The sequence below is a fragment of the Suncus etruscus genome, chromosome 5, assembly GCF_024139225.1.
Source record: "Suncus etruscus isolate mSunEtr1 chromosome 5, mSunEtr1.pri.cur, whole genome shotgun sequence".
Classification (NCBI taxonomy): Eukaryota; Metazoa; Chordata; class Mammalia; order Eulipotyphla; family Soricidae; genus Suncus; species Suncus etruscus.
In genome coordinates, this window is record NC_064852.1 from 143251121 (window position 1) to 143271285 (window position 20165).

At 37.5% G+C, this 20165-nt stretch overlaps 1 protein-coding gene across 1 annotated transcript in view; it reads right to left on the minus strand.

The window, feature by feature from the left end:
* Nucleotides 1-20165, minus strand: part of PKHD1L1 (PKHD1 like 1) — a 187918-nt gene that overhangs the window by 34040 nt on the left and 133713 nt on the right. The window contains exons 56-60 of the mRNA XM_049772942.1: nucleotides 12170-12299; nucleotides 9669-9787; nucleotides 6149-6278; nucleotides 3937-4110; nucleotides 680-783 (exon numbers count right to left, since the gene is read on the minus strand). Of these exons, the coding sequence (XP_049628899.1) occupies nucleotides 680-783; nucleotides 3937-4110; nucleotides 6149-6278; nucleotides 9669-9787; nucleotides 12170-12299 (657 nt within the window). The remainder of the gene's footprint in view (nucleotides 1-679; nucleotides 784-3936; nucleotides 4111-6148; nucleotides 6279-9668; nucleotides 9788-12169; nucleotides 12300-20165) is intronic.

A 20165-nucleotide genomic window follows, 5' to 3' on the forward strand; every position in this document is an offset into this window, starting at 1 on the left:
AAATGTTTTGATGAGTCTACAAAACTAAAGGAAATATGTCTAATGAGTTTGTTTTTTGGGGGGTGTTGGGGGTTACTTGTGGGTCTTCACTCCAGAATCACTATAGGGGGTTTTCAGGGGATACCATATGGGATGCAGGGATCAAACCTGGGCCTGCTGCATGCAGGGCAAATGTCCTTCCTACTACAATCATTTTTTCACTGACTAATGATTCATTTTTTTTGTTTTGTTTTGTTTTGGGCCACATCTGGTGATGCTCAGGGGTTACTCCTGATTATGCACTCAAAAATCGCTCCTGGCTTAGGCGACCATATGGGACATGGGGGGGGGTAATCGAACCACGGTCTTCCCTGGTGTTCTACTGCTGTGCCACCGCTCTGACCCCTGACCAATGATTTTTTTTATTAGAAATAGTTTTAGAGATGCCAGAGCAATAGTATAGTGTGTAGGGCATTTGCCTTACATGCAGCTGATCTACTTAATACCCAGCATCCCAAAAGTCCCCAAACACTGCCAGGCGTAATTTTGAGTGCAGAACCAGAAATAACCCCTGAGCATTGCAGAGTGTGGTCCCCAAATAAACAAACAATAAAAGAAATCATCTTAGAAATTCTATGGTATGGATATTAATAAGGTTAAAATTAATTATTCTGAATAGACGAAAAAATAAAATACAAACCTTTCCTAGGTTAAGAAATGTTACTGCATATCTTGGATCTTTACTATCCCTAAAAGCTTCTTGCCCACTGTGATAAAATTCCACATTACTTATTCTTGCATTTCCTGTGGGGGATGATGGGAACAGTCAAACACCATTTTTTTTAAACAATGAAAGTTTCTAAAAAACAAACAAACAAACTACAACAGTCATATTATTTTCAAAGTAGAATTTTGTTTTCAGCTTTTGCCAGGAATTTAAATTGATGTCTTTGTTCATTAATTCCAGGTAAGGCAATATTTGTGAACGTATTTGTTTTGTTTTTATGTCATAGTTGACAGTGTACAGGAATTACTCCTGACTCTGTGCTCAGATATCACTCCTGGCAATGCTTGGGAGACCACATAGGATGCCAGGGATCAAATCTGGGTTGGCAACGTGTAAGGCAAATACTCTACTTGCTGTGCTATTAATATGGCCCCTTGAACTTAATTTTTACTGCTCTTTACAAGAGTTTTTGACATTTTTTTCATAAAAGTCTAATTTCCCCATGAAAGTCTGATACCATGGATATGCTATATTTCCGTTAATGTTTAGGGGTCTTTTACACTATACACAATGGTTATTTATCACCCCACTTGGAGTGATGTCAATGATAAGAATCTATAACCTAAGGCACAATATATAATTTACTTGTTATTTCAACTCTGATTCTCTAAAGAGCTTTTAAGAGCATTATATTTACATAATTTCTTCCAGAATATGCACTGGTTTGTCATAAGTACCACTGCGCTGACAAGAAACAAATTTATAATTAGTAATAAGAGCAATAATCATCCATAAGAAACTATTCTGTGATAACAGAAAATACAAGGTTTAGTTCTCATGAAACATTAAAAGAGCTAGGAACTTTTATTATCTTTCTATTCTAGATTATGACTTCTTAATAAGAAAATCAAGGCACAGAGATTCATGCTCATATAAAACAGAGGACAATTCTTTTTCTAAAACTGACATTTAATAAAATACATGGAGGAAAGTTATTTTGTGTTAGAACTAAAAATCATGTCTTGAAACCAAGGAACCTTTCCCAACATATTCCCGCTTTCCTTCTCTCCCACTTTCCCTTCCTTTCTTTTCTCTTTCTCTTCCTCCTTATTTTGTTCCTTCTTTCCTCCCTCTCTTCCTTCCTTTGTTCTTTCTTTCCCTTCTTTTTTCCTTCCTTCCTTCCTTCTCTTTCTTTCCATCTTTTCTTCCTTGATACCTTCATACCTTCCGTCTTTCCTTCCTTTCTATGTTCCTTCTCTCCCCTTTACCTTCCTTCTTTCTTCCTTTGTTTGTTCCTTCCTTCTTTATATCGTTCCTTCCTACCTTTCTTTCCTTCCTCCCTCCCTTCTTTCCTTTCTTCCTCCCTCCCTTCCTTCCTTCTTTCCTTCCTTCCTTCCTTTCTTCTTTCCTTCCTTTCTTTCCTTCTTTCCTTCCTTCCTTTCTTCTTTACTTCCTTCCTTTCCTTCTTTCTTTTCCTTCTCTTCTTTCCTTCCTTCCTTCCTTCCTTCCTTCCTTCCTTCCTTCCTTCCTTCCTTCCTTCCTTCCTTCCTTCCTCCTTCCTTCCCTCCCTTCTTTTCTTCCTTCCTTTACTTCTCTCCCTCCCCCTTTCTTTTTTATCTATTATTTTATTTTTTGGTTTTGGGGTCACATCTGGCTGTGCTCAAGAATTATTTCTCAGTCTTCACTCAGGGATCACTAATGGGAATTTGGGGGGACATATGTGGGAGGATCAAACTGGAGTTAGCCACAGACAAGGCAAATACCTTATCCCTGTGTTCTTTGTGGCCTCAACATGAAGAACTTTTGCTTAAAAAATAAATCTAGGACATTTTTTGATCAAGTTTCTAGTTTTTTTTTTTAAAGCCAATCAAATTGAGCAGTGGGGGGGGGTTATATACCAACTTTTGTGATACTACCGTTAATAAGTTCTGATAAACCACTACCCTCGGACCAGCCTAAGTTTCAAGTTTTAAATGATCTGTTCAGAGAAAGTACAGGGGAATAGGAAAAATTGAATTCCATGAAAGTAATCACTAAATCCTAGGTTACTGAAAACACTATTGTAAAAAAAAACAACAACCCTAGTATTTTTAAAAATGAATAAAAAGAAAAGAGATATGAATTAAAGAAATTTAAGATTCACACCAGTTGGAACATAGATCTTATTTGGATACTTAGTAGAACACATATCATGCTAGAGAAAGGAAGGGATGATGGAAGGGAGACTGGACAGGGATGAAAGGAAAAAGAAATGAGAAGAGAAGGGAAGGAATGAGTCCATTCATGACTGACCTGGAGGAATAAGAAGAATGATAAAGAATTAACAGTTGATGTTAATATGGCGATGAAATTTTTAACAAAATCTTTCAGGATTACATACGGAAATATTTTTATTCTCCTTTTTATTGTAAACAGAAATATTTTTAGGTAAAATACGTTGCAGTTGAGGCTGGAGTGACAGCACAGTGGTAAGGCATTTGCCTAGTTTGCCTTGCATGTGGCCAACACAGGAGGAACCCTGGTTCGAATCTTGGCATTCCATATGGTCCCCCGAACCTGCCAGGATCGACTTCTGAGCACAGAGCCAGGAGTAACTCCTAAAAGCAGCCAGGTGTGACCCAACCCCCCCCCCCAATGTTGCAGTTATTTCAATATAATACAGGGATTCAGTGAGTGGGTGGCCAAAACGATGAAACAAGAGAGGCCAATGTTATTAACTGGGAAATGGCTGATAGAGTGGGATTTATTACCTCATTTTCTTCATTTTTAATGTCTATTTTAAATTTTCCTTAAAATAAAAATGGCATTTGTTGTGCTGGTTTTAAAAATGATTTCAGTTAATTTGATGACTATTCTCTATAAAGTAAATTGAATAACAACAGTGATTTTTTGTTGTTGTTCTTTTTTGTTTTTGGACCACACCTGGTGACGCTCAGGGGTTACTCCCAGCTATGCACTTAGAAATTGCTCCTGGATTGGGGAACTATATGGGATACCAGCGGTCCTAGGTCAGCTGCATGCAAGGCAAATGCCCTACCACTGCGCCACTGCTCCAGCCCCAGCAGTGATTTGTTTGGGGGAAATTTTGGAAGTCTGTGTAACAAATCTTTCTCAAAACCTCATTTATCATGCAATCTCACACAAAAAAGAGAGAACTATTTGAGAACTGCTAGACATTATGGAGATCATTCTAGATTTCATTTAGAAAAACAAACTAAATTTATACCAACCTTTAAATGTCATCATATTTTGAGTGAATGAGCTGACCAGGACATGTGCACCAAAAGATTCCTTGAACCAACCTGGATAATCTTCACCAAGTATTTTGATGTTTCTACTCAGCAGCCCCACATCAGCTGCTAAAGTATAGCTCTGACCTGCTTCAGGAACTTGGTGTCTTTCAGCTGTAATAAGAAGCAGCTCAATTAATGCCAACGTTCAGAAAATCCTGTCTAGATTAGTTTCTTAGCAGTTCACAGAACACAGAACTTTTTAAAATGCACCCCTCCCCCAAATAAATGAATATATGTTGCCCAAAAAACAGGATTAGATTTATATGCTGAACCATACAGTGATGGCAAACTATACATTTTTGTCTCACAATTTGCTTGAATTATACATGGAAAACATTATTCCAAAGCAATTTGAGAAACTTATAATTGTAGTAGATGATTCAGCTGTTAGGCAAAATAAGTCATGACATTTTCCTACACCTGGAAATTATTATGCTGAGTGAAATAAGTCAGAGGGAGAGAAAGATAGCACAGAATAGTCTCATTCATCTGTGGCATTTAAGAAAAATAAAAGACAGTGTGGTAATAATACACAGAGACAATAGAGATGAGGTTTGAAAGGACCAGCCCACGATATGAAGCTTATCACAGAGTGGTGAGTGCGATTAGAAAAATAACTACACCAGTGGTGGGCAACCTTTGTTTTAAAAAACTGAGCCAAATATCGCCAAAACCACGATTGAAATTTATTTTGAGAGCCACATTTTTAAAACCGAAAATACATAGGATGGTACACTGTTTTTAGTTTCCATAAGATTTTATGGAGATTATTCTGCATGCAAGTATCCACATAGGTCGGGAGGATACAAATAATACAATTAATAAAACAAAAACTTTAGAACGATATTATTTATTGATGACGTTACATTCCGTAAAATTTGCCTTACAATGTAGAGAAAATTACATCCTGACAATGACTGACAAAGTCACAAACACTAATGTGAACATTGGTCGTGGTTTTGATCAGAGCTGTGTGGAGGCGGCTGCCGGGGCTACACACAGGGCGCGCACTGACAGAGGCTAGGAGCAGAGTCCTGACTCCTGGAGCGGCCCCCTGGCACACAGAAGAGCCACATTAGTTTGCCTTGCAAGCAGCCAATGCAGGACCTAAGGTGGTTGGTTCGAATCCCGTTGTCCCATATGGTCCCCCGTGCCTGCCAGGAGCTATTTCTGAGCAGATAGCCAGGAGTAACCCCTGAGCATAGCCGGGTATGGCCCCAAAACAAAACAAAACAAAAGTGTAAAGAGCCGCATGTGGCTCGCGAGCTGCGGCTTGCGACCACTGAACTACACCAACAACTATCATGACAATGGTAGTGAGAGAAATAGAATGCCTGTCCCAGAGACAGGAAGAGGGTGGGGAGATGGAGGGCATTAGTGGTGGGAATGTTGCACTGGTGAAGGAAGGTGTATTTTTATGACTGAAACCCAACTACAAACATGTTTGTAACCATAGTGCTTAAAGATAATTAATACAATTGTAGTAGATGAAGAAATGAGATAGAAAAGCAAAATAATTTTCCTAAAGTCATGTAGAGAATCAGCAATACACAGATATTTTTATCTTCTGATGACTGTCAAACACACTTACCCCATTTGGTTGTATCTGGTACTTGAAGGTAGCTTCAAGTACATCTAAAGAAATTATTAATAAGCAATGAATTCAGACAAAATATTCACTTGGACCAAAGACTTTAAAACTGTGGTACATAAGAATCAATTAGAAGGGCCAGAGCAATTGCACAGCAATAATACATGTGGCCAACACAGAACGGACCCTGGTTTGAATCCCAGCATCCCATATGGTCCCCTGAGCCTGCCAGGAGCAACTTCTGAGCACAGAGCCAGGAGTAACCCTTGAGCACCAACGGGTGTGACCCCTAAATAAAAGAATATTTTAAAAAAGAAAGTGACAAAAATTTTTGTACAGGAGAAAGAGTATAGTGACCTTTACTGAAATGTTGAATGAATAAACATAGGCAGCTGATTATTAGTAAATAATTACTAATAATTACTCAGCCAAATCTTAATTCTTAAATATTAGTATGACTTAAAAATTAAAAATAATTATAAAAGAAAACATTAATATATGACTATTTCAGGACAGTTATGTAACATATCCTGTTGATTAATGAAAAAAATCACTTACCAAGGTGAGTATAGGAAAGAGTTTCATTGAGAATGAGAATTTTGTGGTCATGCAGAATTTTGACAATACTTCTCGTTTCTGTCTGGTGGAAATCATAGCTTGTGGTTGTTATCACAATCTCATCTCCTTCCTTGAAAAAAATTCAAGTGACAAATTAAAAAATAACTTTAAAAATAGTTTATATTTCAAATAATTTTCATGTATCTTATTAACAACACTTGTATTTATTATAAAAAAGAAAAACTTCCAATTTTCAATTTGCCACTTTTACTGGGGAAGTTGGAAGTATGTTCCCAAGCAGTGCTCAGAAGATCCAATGGTCAAGCCCAAGGATTTCTGGGGAACCAGATTGGTAACCTGACATGAGGATCTATGGATGAAGGCTACTTCAGCCCTTTATTGCTTGGGATTTCCTGGACCACCATGGCAGTTTTCAAAACTTCCAGAATTGTTCCAGGTAATTCCAGTGGACCATATGGTTCCATGGACTGAAGTTGGGTTAACCCTATGCAAGAAATGCCCCATTACACTTGTACTAACTCTCTGTCCCCTTCAAATTCAGTATGTATTTGTTGACTTATTTGGGGGCTACATCTGGCTGTGTTTAGGGCTTACTTCTTGCTCTGTGCCCAGGGACCACTCTTCACAATGCTTGGGGGAGGGGCAATAAGCTTACATTTGAGTCAGCTGCAAGCAAAGCAAGTGCCTTAACCCCAGTTCTAGCTCTCTGTCCCTTACTTAATTGTTTTGTATGTGGAATTCACTCAAGTGGTTTTCAGAGCCTATTCCCAGTCTGTACTAGAGGGTCACGCCAGTTCGTAATCAGTGTACTATGTGGTGCCAATGATAAAACTGCCATGGATGCTTGCACACAAAACATGTGCTCAACCCACTGAGTTATCTCTTCAGCTCCTATTTACTGGTTTAATTAAAAACAAATTTAAATATCATGTGAGAGTCAGCTTAAATTATAGAGCACTTTCTTACTATGTTTGAAGCCCTGAGTTTGGTCCCATCTCTAAGTACCTCAGTGAGCATTTCTGGGTGCCCTAGAGCACAGACAGTTCAAGCAAAATCACATTTCCTGGAAAGATCAGCCAAGTTGTAGACCATGTGCAAAAGAGCTCTTGCCTTGCATTTGTGGGTCAGGGTCCGATGCTCGCATTGGACCACAAAAAATTCATTATTGACATTCCTGGGTTTACTTATTTATTTTGGTTTGGGGCCACACCCAGTGATGCTCAGAGGTTACTCCTGGCTATGCGCTCAGAAATCGTTCTTGACTTGGGGACCAGATGGGATGCCAGAGTATTGAACTGTGGTCCCTCCTGGGTCAGCCGTGTGCAAGGCAAATGCCCTACCGCTGTACCACCGCTTCAGCCCCTCTTACTGATATTTTTAGTTTTATTAAAAATTGATTTCAGGGGGCCGGAGCAATAGAGCAGCAGTAGGGTGTTAGCCTTGCACAAGACTCACCCAGGATGAACCTCGGTTCCATCCCCGGCGTCGCATATGGTCCCCCAGGACCCAGGAGCGATTTCTGAGTGCTTAGCCAGGAGTAATATCTGACCATCATAAGGTGTGGCCCAAAAATAAAAAAAAATATTTGGGGGTACATAAGAAAAACCAAGTAGGCATTTGCCATGCAAACAGCTCATGCAGGTTGTATCCCCAGCACCCTAAATTGTTCCATCAGCCCAACTAAGTGTGATCCTGAGCAAATAGTCAGGGGTAAGCCCTGAGCATTACTAGGTGTGGCTCCACCACAAAAATTTCTTTTGAAAAGTAGAGTTAAAATCTGGTTGGTTGTTATTCTTAAGGTCTGAAAAAAAATCCCCCAATAGCTATCATTTATATTCATGAAAGGTAGAAAAGAAGGAGAAAATGGTTTAATAATAAGAACAATTGTTCAACTCATTCTGAGGTTTCAGCTCCTTCTTGTTGTCAATGTCTTTGCTTCAATGTACTTGGAGGGGAGGCAAAAATGTCAGTTTTTAAGCTCTACACTGGGGCATTTTTGACAAAAGACCAATGAACAAGGCACAGGCACATATGTTTCCTGCAGGGATTTCCTGTAACTCAGAAGACTTTAGGAGGAAAGGAAAATGTAACATAGAATGTCGACTGTTTTCTTGGGTTCCATGCAGTAGAAAGTAGGAGCCTACAGGCTGACTGCAATCATCTGCAGCTTCAGCAAGACTGTCCCTTCTGATTCTTTGGGTTTGCCATAAATGAGAATTCATCTCTGCTCTCTGGGGAGAAGGGCACTTTGAACTGAAGGTTTTATGGCCCACCATAAAGGCAATTAAGAAGGTCCTTCCATACATGCTGCTTACAAATTTTTAGATGAGAAACTATTCAATATGCTAATTTGTAAAATTGGGGGGGAATGTTGTCTTGAATTCTGTCATAACCTGACTGAGGTTTCCTCTAGACACCCAACCTAATGATATCTGCTAGAGCAACCATGGCAGTCCCCAGTCATCTGCATCTTTATATTTCCTTCACCATCAGATGGCAATCTCAAATGAGCATCTATTGATTGGTTCATGTAGGGCCTGCCTCCAATGCCAGCGCAACTTCCACACATTTGGAACTTGCTACTTTACACAAATCAGGCAATTTTACACAAATCATCAATGTCTGGAATAATGTATGGCACTTAGTTGAATAGTATTGATAGATATTGATAATATTGATAGAATTTATTGGACAAAGATTAGGGATAGTGAAATAATTTAATTACTCATTTAGAAGTACTCACACCTCAATGATCATAAACAAGTGTGTGCTATAAGATAATATTACCTAATAAATCCTTTTATGTATCTATTTTAGACTACATTAAAAAAGCCAATCCCTATAGTTTAATGATTTGTATCAATATACTCAGACTAAAACACTTTTTTCTGAGACTCTTAAGAAGATTCTTAGAAGAAGGAAACTTATAGAGATATGAAGGCTTGCAAACAAAAATTTATCCATTTCCCCAAACTTCAGTATTAAAAAATTTTATTTGTCAAACATGTGGCCTATGTATGCGTGTTAATGTGGGGGATATGGGGATATACATTTTTAATATTTTACCAAATCTCTCATTTATTTCAGTTCAGGATTTCTTTTATTTCTAAATGATTACATATAAAATTATAAATGAGAGGTGATAGCAACTAAATATATTCCAAGTCATTCCATTCTCCATTTTGTAAGAAACTATATATAATAAGAAAATATTTTTCATCCAAGAAAGTTTGTTTTGGTTTCTTAACTGAAAGATGTATAGAATTCTTTATATATTCTTGGGGGGGGGTTCTAAAGAGAAAGTTTAAATATGTACTAGCAGGCCAACTTGCCATAATTTAATTTCTATAGAGTACAAATGAAGAGTAAAACACACCTTTCTCATCTGTTCAATCATTTCACTTCTAAAATAATTACACATCCATGAGAATCAATAAGGAACCTTTGCAAACTGACCCACTGCATTGATTCACTTCACACCAAGTAGTATTTCCTCTACCTGCCAATCCACAGCATCCATCAGAGAGAGGATTTTGGAACCTGACTCTGCCATTTCTGAGAGTTTAGTTTTATACACTACATGTGGAATTCCATGAAGGTCCAGCTCACCAAAGACCCCTGAAGGAGAGAAAGATACACGTATTATTTACCTGTTATACTAAGTTAGGTGCTAGTATAAAAGAAAATAGTTAACTGACATTTAAGGGTGTGTGTGTGTGTGTGTGTGTGTGTGTGTGTGCGCGCGCGCAAACCCAACTGTGCTCAAGGTTTACTCTTTGCTCTGTTGCTCAGGAATCATACCTAGAGTGCTCAGAGAAACATAATGGTGCTGGAGATTGAATTAAACTTGACTGCATGCACAGTAAGTACCTTAACCCTCATAAGAGTTCTCTGGCCCTTATTTTATATAATTAATAAGCATCTGATCAACTTAAATGAATGGAAATAATATGGATTATATGGGCATAGCTAGAAAAATCAGATGATTAGGACAAATAAGGTTTGAACTCTTTGATGCATCTTTAGCTCACTGGTTTACAGAAACTAAAATTAGTATCAAGCATACATTAGTAGAATGTTCACAATAACGTTGGAAACATCAGAGAATTCAAATTAGTCCAAATCAGTAATAGAATAGTGAAATAGATTCCAATTAATTAATAGAGTAGCGTGTTACAAAAATAAGAGATTTATATTGATCTGGAAAGATATATCCTTAAAATAACTGATAAAAATTGCATATTAAAATTTTAAATTAACCCCATTTTTACCAGAGGCACAATATTACCATTACAGTGATATATAATTACAGTCATATTATTATAATTCATATAACTATAGGCATAGGTAAAAATATAGAAAGACAAATAAGCAGTTGCTAACTGAAGCTGGATTTCCCATAAAGGGTTAGATTAATACAGATTTGAATTTTCTCTTAGTATTTTCCCTATATTGTTGGGTGCAAAAGAAATTATCCTGCACCCCTTGAGTTCTTCAGAATATTCAGTTCTGTAGAGGCTGGGTATAAGACATAAAGTAAATTGATGTAAGAATGTATAGAAAAACTCATCCCTCAGAAAAATGAGTACACACAGGAGACAGCTCAAAAGCATAAGGCAATTTGATGTAAAAAAAATGTATGGGAAAAAACTCATCCCTCAGAGGAATGAGTACACACAGGAGACAGCTAAAAAAGCTGAGGAGCTCACTACACGGAGGTAGAGTCCATCTCTGAATCACTAAACTAATGCAGAAAACCTTGGGAAAAGACAAAAAGTCAGGAAGGCTTCCTGGCAAGGCACAGTGAAAGAAGGGGATGCCATTTAGGTACTCTCTTTCCACGGATTCTCTCTTTTTCTTTGGAGATGCCCTTAAGGGTGATGTTTACATTTCAATATCTCAAAGGCAAAATTAGTCCTGTCTTCAGGATTCCCCCCATGAAACGAGCCTTGCAACAAAAATATATTTGCCGTTAGAACTCTTTTATCCTCCTGTAATATTGGTCAGTGCTGCTAAAAATGTTACATTGAAAATAAAAAAAAAAAATAAGCACATATTATGGGGATGCCTTTTTTGTTCCAGTCTTTCCTTTGCAGCGTAGTTTATTGATTTTTAGGAACTGCACAATGGAGCAAATGGAGGCCTTTTAAACCAAAATACAGTCCTATTAATAAAAGTTGTCTAACTCAACTCTCTAAGGCCCTTTGCTTTTCAGGCTCAAAGAGAAAGACACAAGGTTTCACACACAATTGGGAAGTTAAATAAAGTTCAGCAGAGATTTGAGTGCATAGTTGTTATCAGGATCCACGATACTATGGTTTATTGATATTGTAAGTGGAAAAACATGTAGGACTGTTACCTTTTAGGGGAACAACATTAAAATCTGAAAAGTACTATTGCTTCCATAAAGTAAAAATGATGAGAAAATCCAGCACGAAGAAATACCATATCTACAAAGTTAATATTAGTTTTGTGATAATAATGTTTTATTGTTAAATATTAATTTTTTAATGTGACATAATTTAAAGTAAAACAAATTGGGTGGGGGGCAGAGTGCTAACACAGTGGTAGGGTGTTTGCCTTGCAAACAACTGACACAGTATGGATGCAGGTTCTATCCCTGGCATCCCATATAATCCCTCGAGCCAGGAATGATTTCTGAGCGCAAAGCCAGGAGTAACCCCTGAGCACTGCCGGGTGCGGCTCAAAACAAAAACAACAACAAAAATTGGGGCTCGAGAGATAGTTGATCGGTTAAGACGCTTGCCTTGCAAGTGGCTCATCTGGTATCTCAGTAGGATCAAGGAGTAAGCCCAGCGTATTACTAGGTGTGGGCCCCAAATAAAAAACCAAACAAATATTTGTGACTTTTTTTTTATTTGTGACTTTTTTAACCCTTCACTATAGTATTGATCTGTAAAGTCTTTTGATATCAATAATCTCAAAAGTACCACAAACTTATAGAATGGATATGACCAATCTGATAGTTAAAATACTTACCTAAGACTTTAGACCCTTGATTGGGTCCTTCTGGAAGAGGCCATTCAGGAGTAGAATAATTTCCTCTAAGGACAATCTGTAATTCTCCCTTAAAGGGATTATCTTCCCAGCCACCAATTAATCTACCTCCCTACAGAAAAGCAGAAAATACTTAAAAATGAAGCATAATAAAAAATGGAACATAAAAGTGTCCAATATAAGAGTAAATTATGAAAATAATTACAACCTCCCTAGTTAAAATTAAATCTGTTATAAAAAAAGAACAATACAGTAATAGTGAATGACTTTATTTTAGCGCACTAACTCTGGAATAGGTTGCTGAAAAGTTTTTTGTTTTTTGTTTTGCTAAGGTTAGATTTACTGGACCTAAAATCAATATCAAACTAGACCTAAATCTAAGACATTATAAAACCACAACTAGAGCTGCATGAATGGACTCTACAGTCTTTATACTAACTTAATTGAGCTTGATAATTTACAGGTACCTTTTTCTAGGAATTTTTAATAGGTATAGTATCATATCCTCTGGAAATCATGAGAATTTGACCTCTTTTCCAATCTTGATGCCCTTATAACTCTTTTTTGCCTGATTGCTATAGTGAAGACTTCCAATATCAATTTTTATCATTGATTTTCTTTATTAGTCAACAATCCCACCTCTGGACATTAACCCCAAGGGTCCTAAAATCCATTAAGAAAAAGATATTTTTAGCTTTCTCTCCTTTTTCTTCTCTCTCTCTTCCTCTCCTCTCTCTCTTTCTGCTCCCTCTCTTCTCTTACTCTATCCCTCTACTCTATGTCTCTCCCTCTCCTTTCCTCTCTCTCTTCCCCTTAGAAGAAAAGGAAAAAAAGAAAAAGAAGAAGAAAATATATTTTCAAATCTATGTTCATTACAACACTATTCTCAATACCTCAAGTTTGGATACAACACCAATGTTCAATAACAGATGGCTAGATAAAAGCAATTATGTTACTATTAACAATGGAATAATTTTCAGCTTTAAGAAAAAATGAAATCATAAAATATAATGCTACACGATTGGATCTGAAGAGTATCAGTTAGGAATAGACAAAATGATATCTCTCATGTGTGGGTTATAAAGAAACAGTACTCCTCAAAGCTTTGTACAGATTTAATACAATTCCTCTAAGAATACCCATGAAATTCTTCAAAGAAGTTGATCAAACACTTCTGAAATTCATTTGGAACAATAAACGCTAAAGCTAAAGCAGTACTAAAGAAAAAGAAGATGAGAGGCATCACTTTTCCCAACTTTAAATTGTACTACAAAGCAATACTCATTAAAACAGCATGGTATTGAAAAAAGACAGACCCTCATATCAGTGGAATAATCTTGAGTATTCACAGAATGTCTTTCAGACATACAATCAATTAATCTTTGATAAAGGAGCAAGAAATGCAAAATGGAGCAAGGAAAGCCTCTTCAACAAGTAGTGTTGGAACAATTAGTCAGCCACATGCAAAAATAGCAAACTCGGACCTTTATCTAACACCATTTACAAAGGTCAAATCCAAATGCATTAAAGACCTTGATATCATACCCAGGGTCATAAGGTATATAAACGAACATGCAGGAGAAACACTCCATGACATTAAGACTAAAGACATCTTCAAGGAGGAAATAGCACTGTCCAAACAAGTGCAAGCAGAGATAAACAGATGGGACTATATTAAGCTGAGAAGCTTCTGCACTTCAAAGGAAATAGTGATTAGAATACAAAGGCCACCCACAGAATGGTAGAAACTATTCACCCAATACCCATCAGATAAGGGGCTAATATCTAAGATATACAAGGTACTGACAGAACTTAGCAAGAAAAAAAAACATCAAAAAATGGAGAGAAGTGAACAAAAAATTCCTTAAAGAAGTACTACAAATGGCCAAAAGACACATGAAAAAATGCTCCACATCACTAATCATCAGGGATATGCAAATCAGAAAACAATGAGGTACACGCCACAGAGTCTGGTACACATCATAAAGTATAAGAACATTCAGTGCTGGTGGGAATGTGGGGAGAAAGGAACTCATCCACTGCTGGTGGAAATGCTATCAAATCCAGCCTTAATGAAAAATAATATGGAGATTCCTCAAAAAACTGGAAATTAAACTCCCATATGATCCAGCCACACCACTCCTAGGAATATACTCTAGGAACAAAAAAACAAACTACAAAAATGCCTTCTGCACACCAATATTCATTGCAGCGCTACTTACAATAGCCAGGATCTGGAAACAACTCAGATGTCTATCAATAGATGAGTGGTACATATACACAATGGAATACTATGCAGCTGTCAGGAGAGATGAAGTCAGGAAATTTTCCATCACGTGGATGGACATGGAAACTATTATTCAGAGTAAAATAAGTCAGAAGGAGAGAGAAAGACACAGAATAGTTTCCCTCATCTATGGGATTTAAGAAAAATAAAAGACATTATTGTAATAATACACAGAGACAATTGAGATGAGGACTGGGAGGACTTGCCCAAGGTTTGAAGCTTACCACAAAGAATGGGGTGTTCATTTAGAAAAATAACTACACTGACAACTATCATGACAATGGTACTGAGTGAAAGAAATAGAATGCCTGTTTGGAGGGTGGTGGTGGTGGAGGAAAATGGGGGCATGGTGGTGAGAATTGCACTGAAATTACACTGTGAAGAGGGTGTCCTTTTTTATAACTAAAATCCAACTACAAACATGTTTGTTAATAATGGTGCTTAAATAAAGATATTATTTAAAATAAAATAAAATTGATTCCTGAAAAAAACACAAAAGCACAATTTACACACACACACACACACACACACACACACACACTAGATACTGTACAGAATAGCATGTAGCCAGAGGCAATAGAAATTTAGAACTAGTCTTCAGTATGTAGCCTTTATAGAGGTTCAGGGAATATGGAGGATGTCATCATGAGGTGAGACATTGGCAGTGATGGAGAGAAGCGAATGATTTCATAGAGAATGTGAGGCTGAAATATTTTGTGTATAAAACTAAACAATTAAGGGCCTAAAATAAAATAAAATGAAAATAAGAAATTAAATAAAAATACTTTAAATAATAAAATAAAAAATAAAAATAAATAAAGAGCCCATTGTTTCCTCAAAGAAATGCTATTCAAAATTATTTTTAATGACATCCAACAGAGTTTTGATCAAATTTTCTTTTAAAAAAGAGCAATCAAACAGGCCCAGAGAGATAGCACAGTGGCGCTTGCCTTACAAGCAGCCGATCCAGGACCAAAGGTAGTTGGTTCAAATCCCGGTGTCCCATATGGTCCCCGTGCCTCCAGGAGCTATTTCTGAGCAGACAGCCAGGAGTCACCCCTGAGCAACGGGTGTGACCCAAAAACAAAACAAAACAAACAAACAAACAAACAAAAAGAGCAATAATAAAACTGTTGGCACAATAAAACTGATTACATTAGGACATGATAAAGACCAGCTGAGGTTGGTGTGAAAAGAAGGGGATTATTTCAATCAGCTTAAATACTTATATTAGACTTTACCTATTTTTATAATTATATACATCTACTTTGAGAAATACTGAGAAATGCTATTTGTTCATTCAAATAATGACAAATTCTTTTTTAATATATATTTTATTAAAACACCTTGATTACATACATGATTGTGCTTAGGTTTCAGTCATGTAAAGAACACATTCATCACCAATGCAACATTCCCATCTCCAATGTCCCAAATCTCCCTCCTTCCCACCCTACACCCACCTGTATTCTAGACAGGCTTTCTATTTCCCTCATACATTCTCATTGTTAGCATACTTCACAATGTAGTTATTTCTCTAACTAAACTCATCCTTGTTTGTGGTGAGCTTCATGAGGAGAGCTGGAGCTTCCAGCCCTCCTCTCTTTTGTGTCTGAAAATTATTATTGCAAGAATGTCTTTCATTTTTCTTAAAACCCATACATGAATGAGACCATTCTGCTTCTTTCTCTCTCTCTGACTTATTTCACTCAGCATAATAGATTTCATGTACATCCATGTATAGGAAAATTTCATGACTTCATCTCTCCTGACAGCTGCATAATATTCCATTGCGTATATGTACCACAGTTTCTTTAGCCATTCATTTGTTGAAGGGTATCTTGGTTATTTCCAAAGTCTTGCTATGGTAAATAGTGCTGCAATTAATATAGGTGTAAGGAAGGGATTTTTGTATTGTATTTTTGTGTTCCTAGGGTATATTCCTAGGAGTGGTATTGCTGGATTGTATGGGAGCTTGATTTCCAGTTTTTGGAGGAATCTCTATATTGCTTTCCATAAAGTTTGAACTAGACGGCATTCCCATGAGCAGTGGATAAGAGTTTCTTTCTCTCCAAATCCCCGCCAACACTGTTTCTTCTCATTCTTTGTAATGTGTGCCAATTTCTGTGGTGTGAGGTGGTACCTCATAGTTGTTTTGATTTGCATCTCCCTGATGATTAGTGATGTGGAGCATTTTTTCATGTGTTTTTTGGCCATTTGTATTTCTTCTTTGTCAAAGTGTCTGTCCATTTTTTCTCCCCATTTTTTGATGGGATTAAATGTTTTTTTCTTGTAAAGTTCTGCCAGTGCCTTGTGTACTTTGAAGATAGGCCCTTTATCTGATGGGTATTGGGTGAATAGTTTCTCCCACTCGGTGGGTGGCTCTTGTATCCTGGGTGCTATTTCCTTTGCGGTGCAGAAGCTTCTCAGCTTAACATATTCCCATCTGTTACTCTCTGCTTTCACTTGCTTGGAGAGTGCAGTTTCCTCCTTGAAGATGCCTGTAGTCTCAATGACCTGGAGTGTTTTGCCTACGAGTTGTTCTATATATCTTATGGTTTCGGGTCTGATATCGAGGTATTTAATCCATTTGGATTTTACCTTCGTACATGATGTTAGCTGGGGGGGTCTAAGTTTAATTTTTTTGCAGGTGGCTAGCCAGTTGTGCCAACACCACTTGTTGAAGAGGCTTTCCTTGCTCCATTTAGGATTTCTTGCTCCTTTATCAAAAATTAGGTGATTATATGTCTGGGGAACATTCTCTGAGTATTCAAGCCTATTCTACTGATCTGAGGTCCTGTCCTTATTCCAATACCATGCTGTTTTGATAACTATCGCTCTGTAGTAAAGTTTAAAGTTGGGAAAAGGAATTCCTCCAATATTCTTTTTTTTTTTTTTTGTGGTTTTTGGGTCACACCAGCAGTGCTCAGGGGTTATTCCTGGCTCCAGGCTCAGAAATTGCTCCTGGCAGGCACGGGGGACCATATGGGGCACCGGGATTCGAACCGATGACCTCCTGCATGAAAGGCAAATGCCTTACCTCCATGCTATCTCTCCGGCCCCGCTCCAATATTCTTTTTCCCAATGATTGCTTTAGCTATTCAAGGGTGTTTATTGTTCCAAATGAATTTCAAAAGTGCTTGATCCACTTCTTTGAAGAATGTCATGGGTAAATTTAGAGGGATCACATTAAATCTGTACAATGCTTTGGGGAGTATTGCCATTCTGATGATGTTAGTCCTGCCAATCCATGAGCAGGGTATGTTTCCATTTCTGCGTGTCCTCTCTTAATTCTTGGAGCAGAGTTTTATAGTTTTCTTTTTTATAGTATAGGCCCTTCACATTTTTACTCGTTGATTCAAGATATTTGAGTTTGTGTGGCACTATTGTGAGTGGGGTTGTTTTTTTAATGTCCATTTCTTCCCTATTATTATTGGTGTATAGAAAGGCCAGTAATTTTTGTGTGTTATTTTTGTAACCTGTCACATTGCTATGTGAGTTTATTATTTCTAGAAGATTTTTGGTAGAGTCTTCAGGGTCTTCAAAGAAGATCTTTTTTTTACTGGTGCATTTAGTCCATTGACATTGAGAGAAAGAATTGTCCTGGGATTTAGTGCCATCTTTATATCAAAGTTTGATGTGCCTGTTGGTCAGTCTTGTCTTAAAGTTGATCTTTCAGTTTTTCTTTTAAGACTGGTTTTGAGTCTGTAAAGTTTCTGACCTGTTGTTTGTCTGTGAAACCATGTATTGTTTCTTCAAAACTAAAAGATAGTTTTGCTGGGTGCAGAATTCTAGGCGAAGCATTTATTTCATTGTGTTTTGTCACTATGTCCCACCACTGCCTTTGGCCTTGAGTGTTTCTGGTGACAGGTGTGTGGTAAATCTCAAGGATGTTCCCTTGAATGTAATTTCTCTTTTCGATCTTGCTGCTTTCAGAATTCTGTCTCTATCTGTGGGATTCATCATTATGACTAGGATGTGTCTTGGGGTGTTTTTTCTGGGGTCTCTTTTAGTTGGTACTTTTCAGGCATGCAGGATTTGATCACATGTATTCTTTAGCTCTGGTAGTTTCTCTTTAATGATGTTCTTGACCATTATTCTTCCTGGAGATTTTCTTCCTGGGTCTCTGCGACTCCAATGATTCTTAAGTTGTTTCTGTTGAGCTTATCATAGACTTCTATTTTCATCTGTTCACATTCTTTGAGTAATTTTTTCATTGTTTGATCATTTGCTTTAAGGCTTTTTTCCAATCTCTTTGCTGTATGGAGCTGTTATTCATTTCATCTTCCAGTGTACTAATTCTATCCTCAGCTGCTGTTAACCTGTGGGAAAGCTCATCCGTATTTTTTTTTTCTTCAATTCATCTACTGTGTTTTGCAGACCTGTTATTTGACCTGAAATTTCAGTTTGGAGTTTGCTGATTTCTATCTTCATATTCTCTTGATTCTTATTAGTGTTCTCTTCTATACTTTCTTTGAGTTATTGAACATCTTTTATATTTCGATTCTAAACTCCTTATCTGAGAGACTAACTAGTTGGTTGGCCATGTTCTGGTCATCAGAGTTGCCATCTTCATTCTCTATATCTGGCGCTGGCATGCATTGTTTCCCCATTGTCACACTTGTATTGTGGGTTTTTCTACGTGTTGTGGTTGTATTCATTGGCTAAATGATGTACTTGGCTGCATAGTGAAGCTGAGGGGACATGCTCTTCTGGCTCCTCCCTTTCTGGGCATATCAACTCACCACCAGGGAAGGCTAGCCGTCCACAGATGAAGGCACATACAGGATGAAATCAGGCCAAGAATGCAGCACAGCACAGGAGATAGTCAGAGATAGGTGCTGGCATAAGAGTTCCAGCAGAGTTCAGCAGCTTCTTTATAGCTGGTTTTCACATTTGGAAGCAGTTCCTTGGCAAATTCTTATAATGTTTTCCTAGACTTCTTGGGATTCTGCACTTGTGAGAGCAAGCTGTGAATTTAGTTTTTACCTAATACTACTACAAATATCCCATGTATGACTAAAAGTAGCCAAATAGTGGTATGTCAATTACTCCCCTCAATAGAAACATGATAAATACACTCGAAGGAATTTTAGTCCACAACTTAAAGGAAAGCAGAACTGTACAGCTAGAAGCCACTTAACACTAGGAATATATTGTGCTAGTCAAGTACCTTCACATTAGTCTCTGGTCTAAAAAATAAAATTACATTGTAAGGGGCCCAGAGAGATAGCACAGCAGTGTTTGCCTTGCAAGCAGCCAATCCTGGACCAAAGGTGATTGGTTCAAATCCCGGTGTCCCATATGGTCCCCAGTGCCTGCCAGGAGCTATTTCTGAGCAGACAGCCAGGAGTAACCCTTGAGCACCGCCGGGTGTGGCCCAAAAACCAATAAAAACAAAACAAAACAAAACATTGTAAGACTGAATCATTAAGTATTTATCATGCAAGCATGGTGGTTTACATTAACACAACCGTAGATAATACAGCCTCCAACATACCGAGGCTACATGCTCGCACACTGTAACTTATGTGATCCAGAGCCAACTGAAATGTCATTGAATGACACATAGCTTCTATGGACTCATTTTATGAGCTAAAGACATTTTAATGCCAATCAATTGAATAGGCTATCTAAGAATTTATACAATAAATTTCCAATCTTTCAGAATTTGATTAATGAGAATATAAA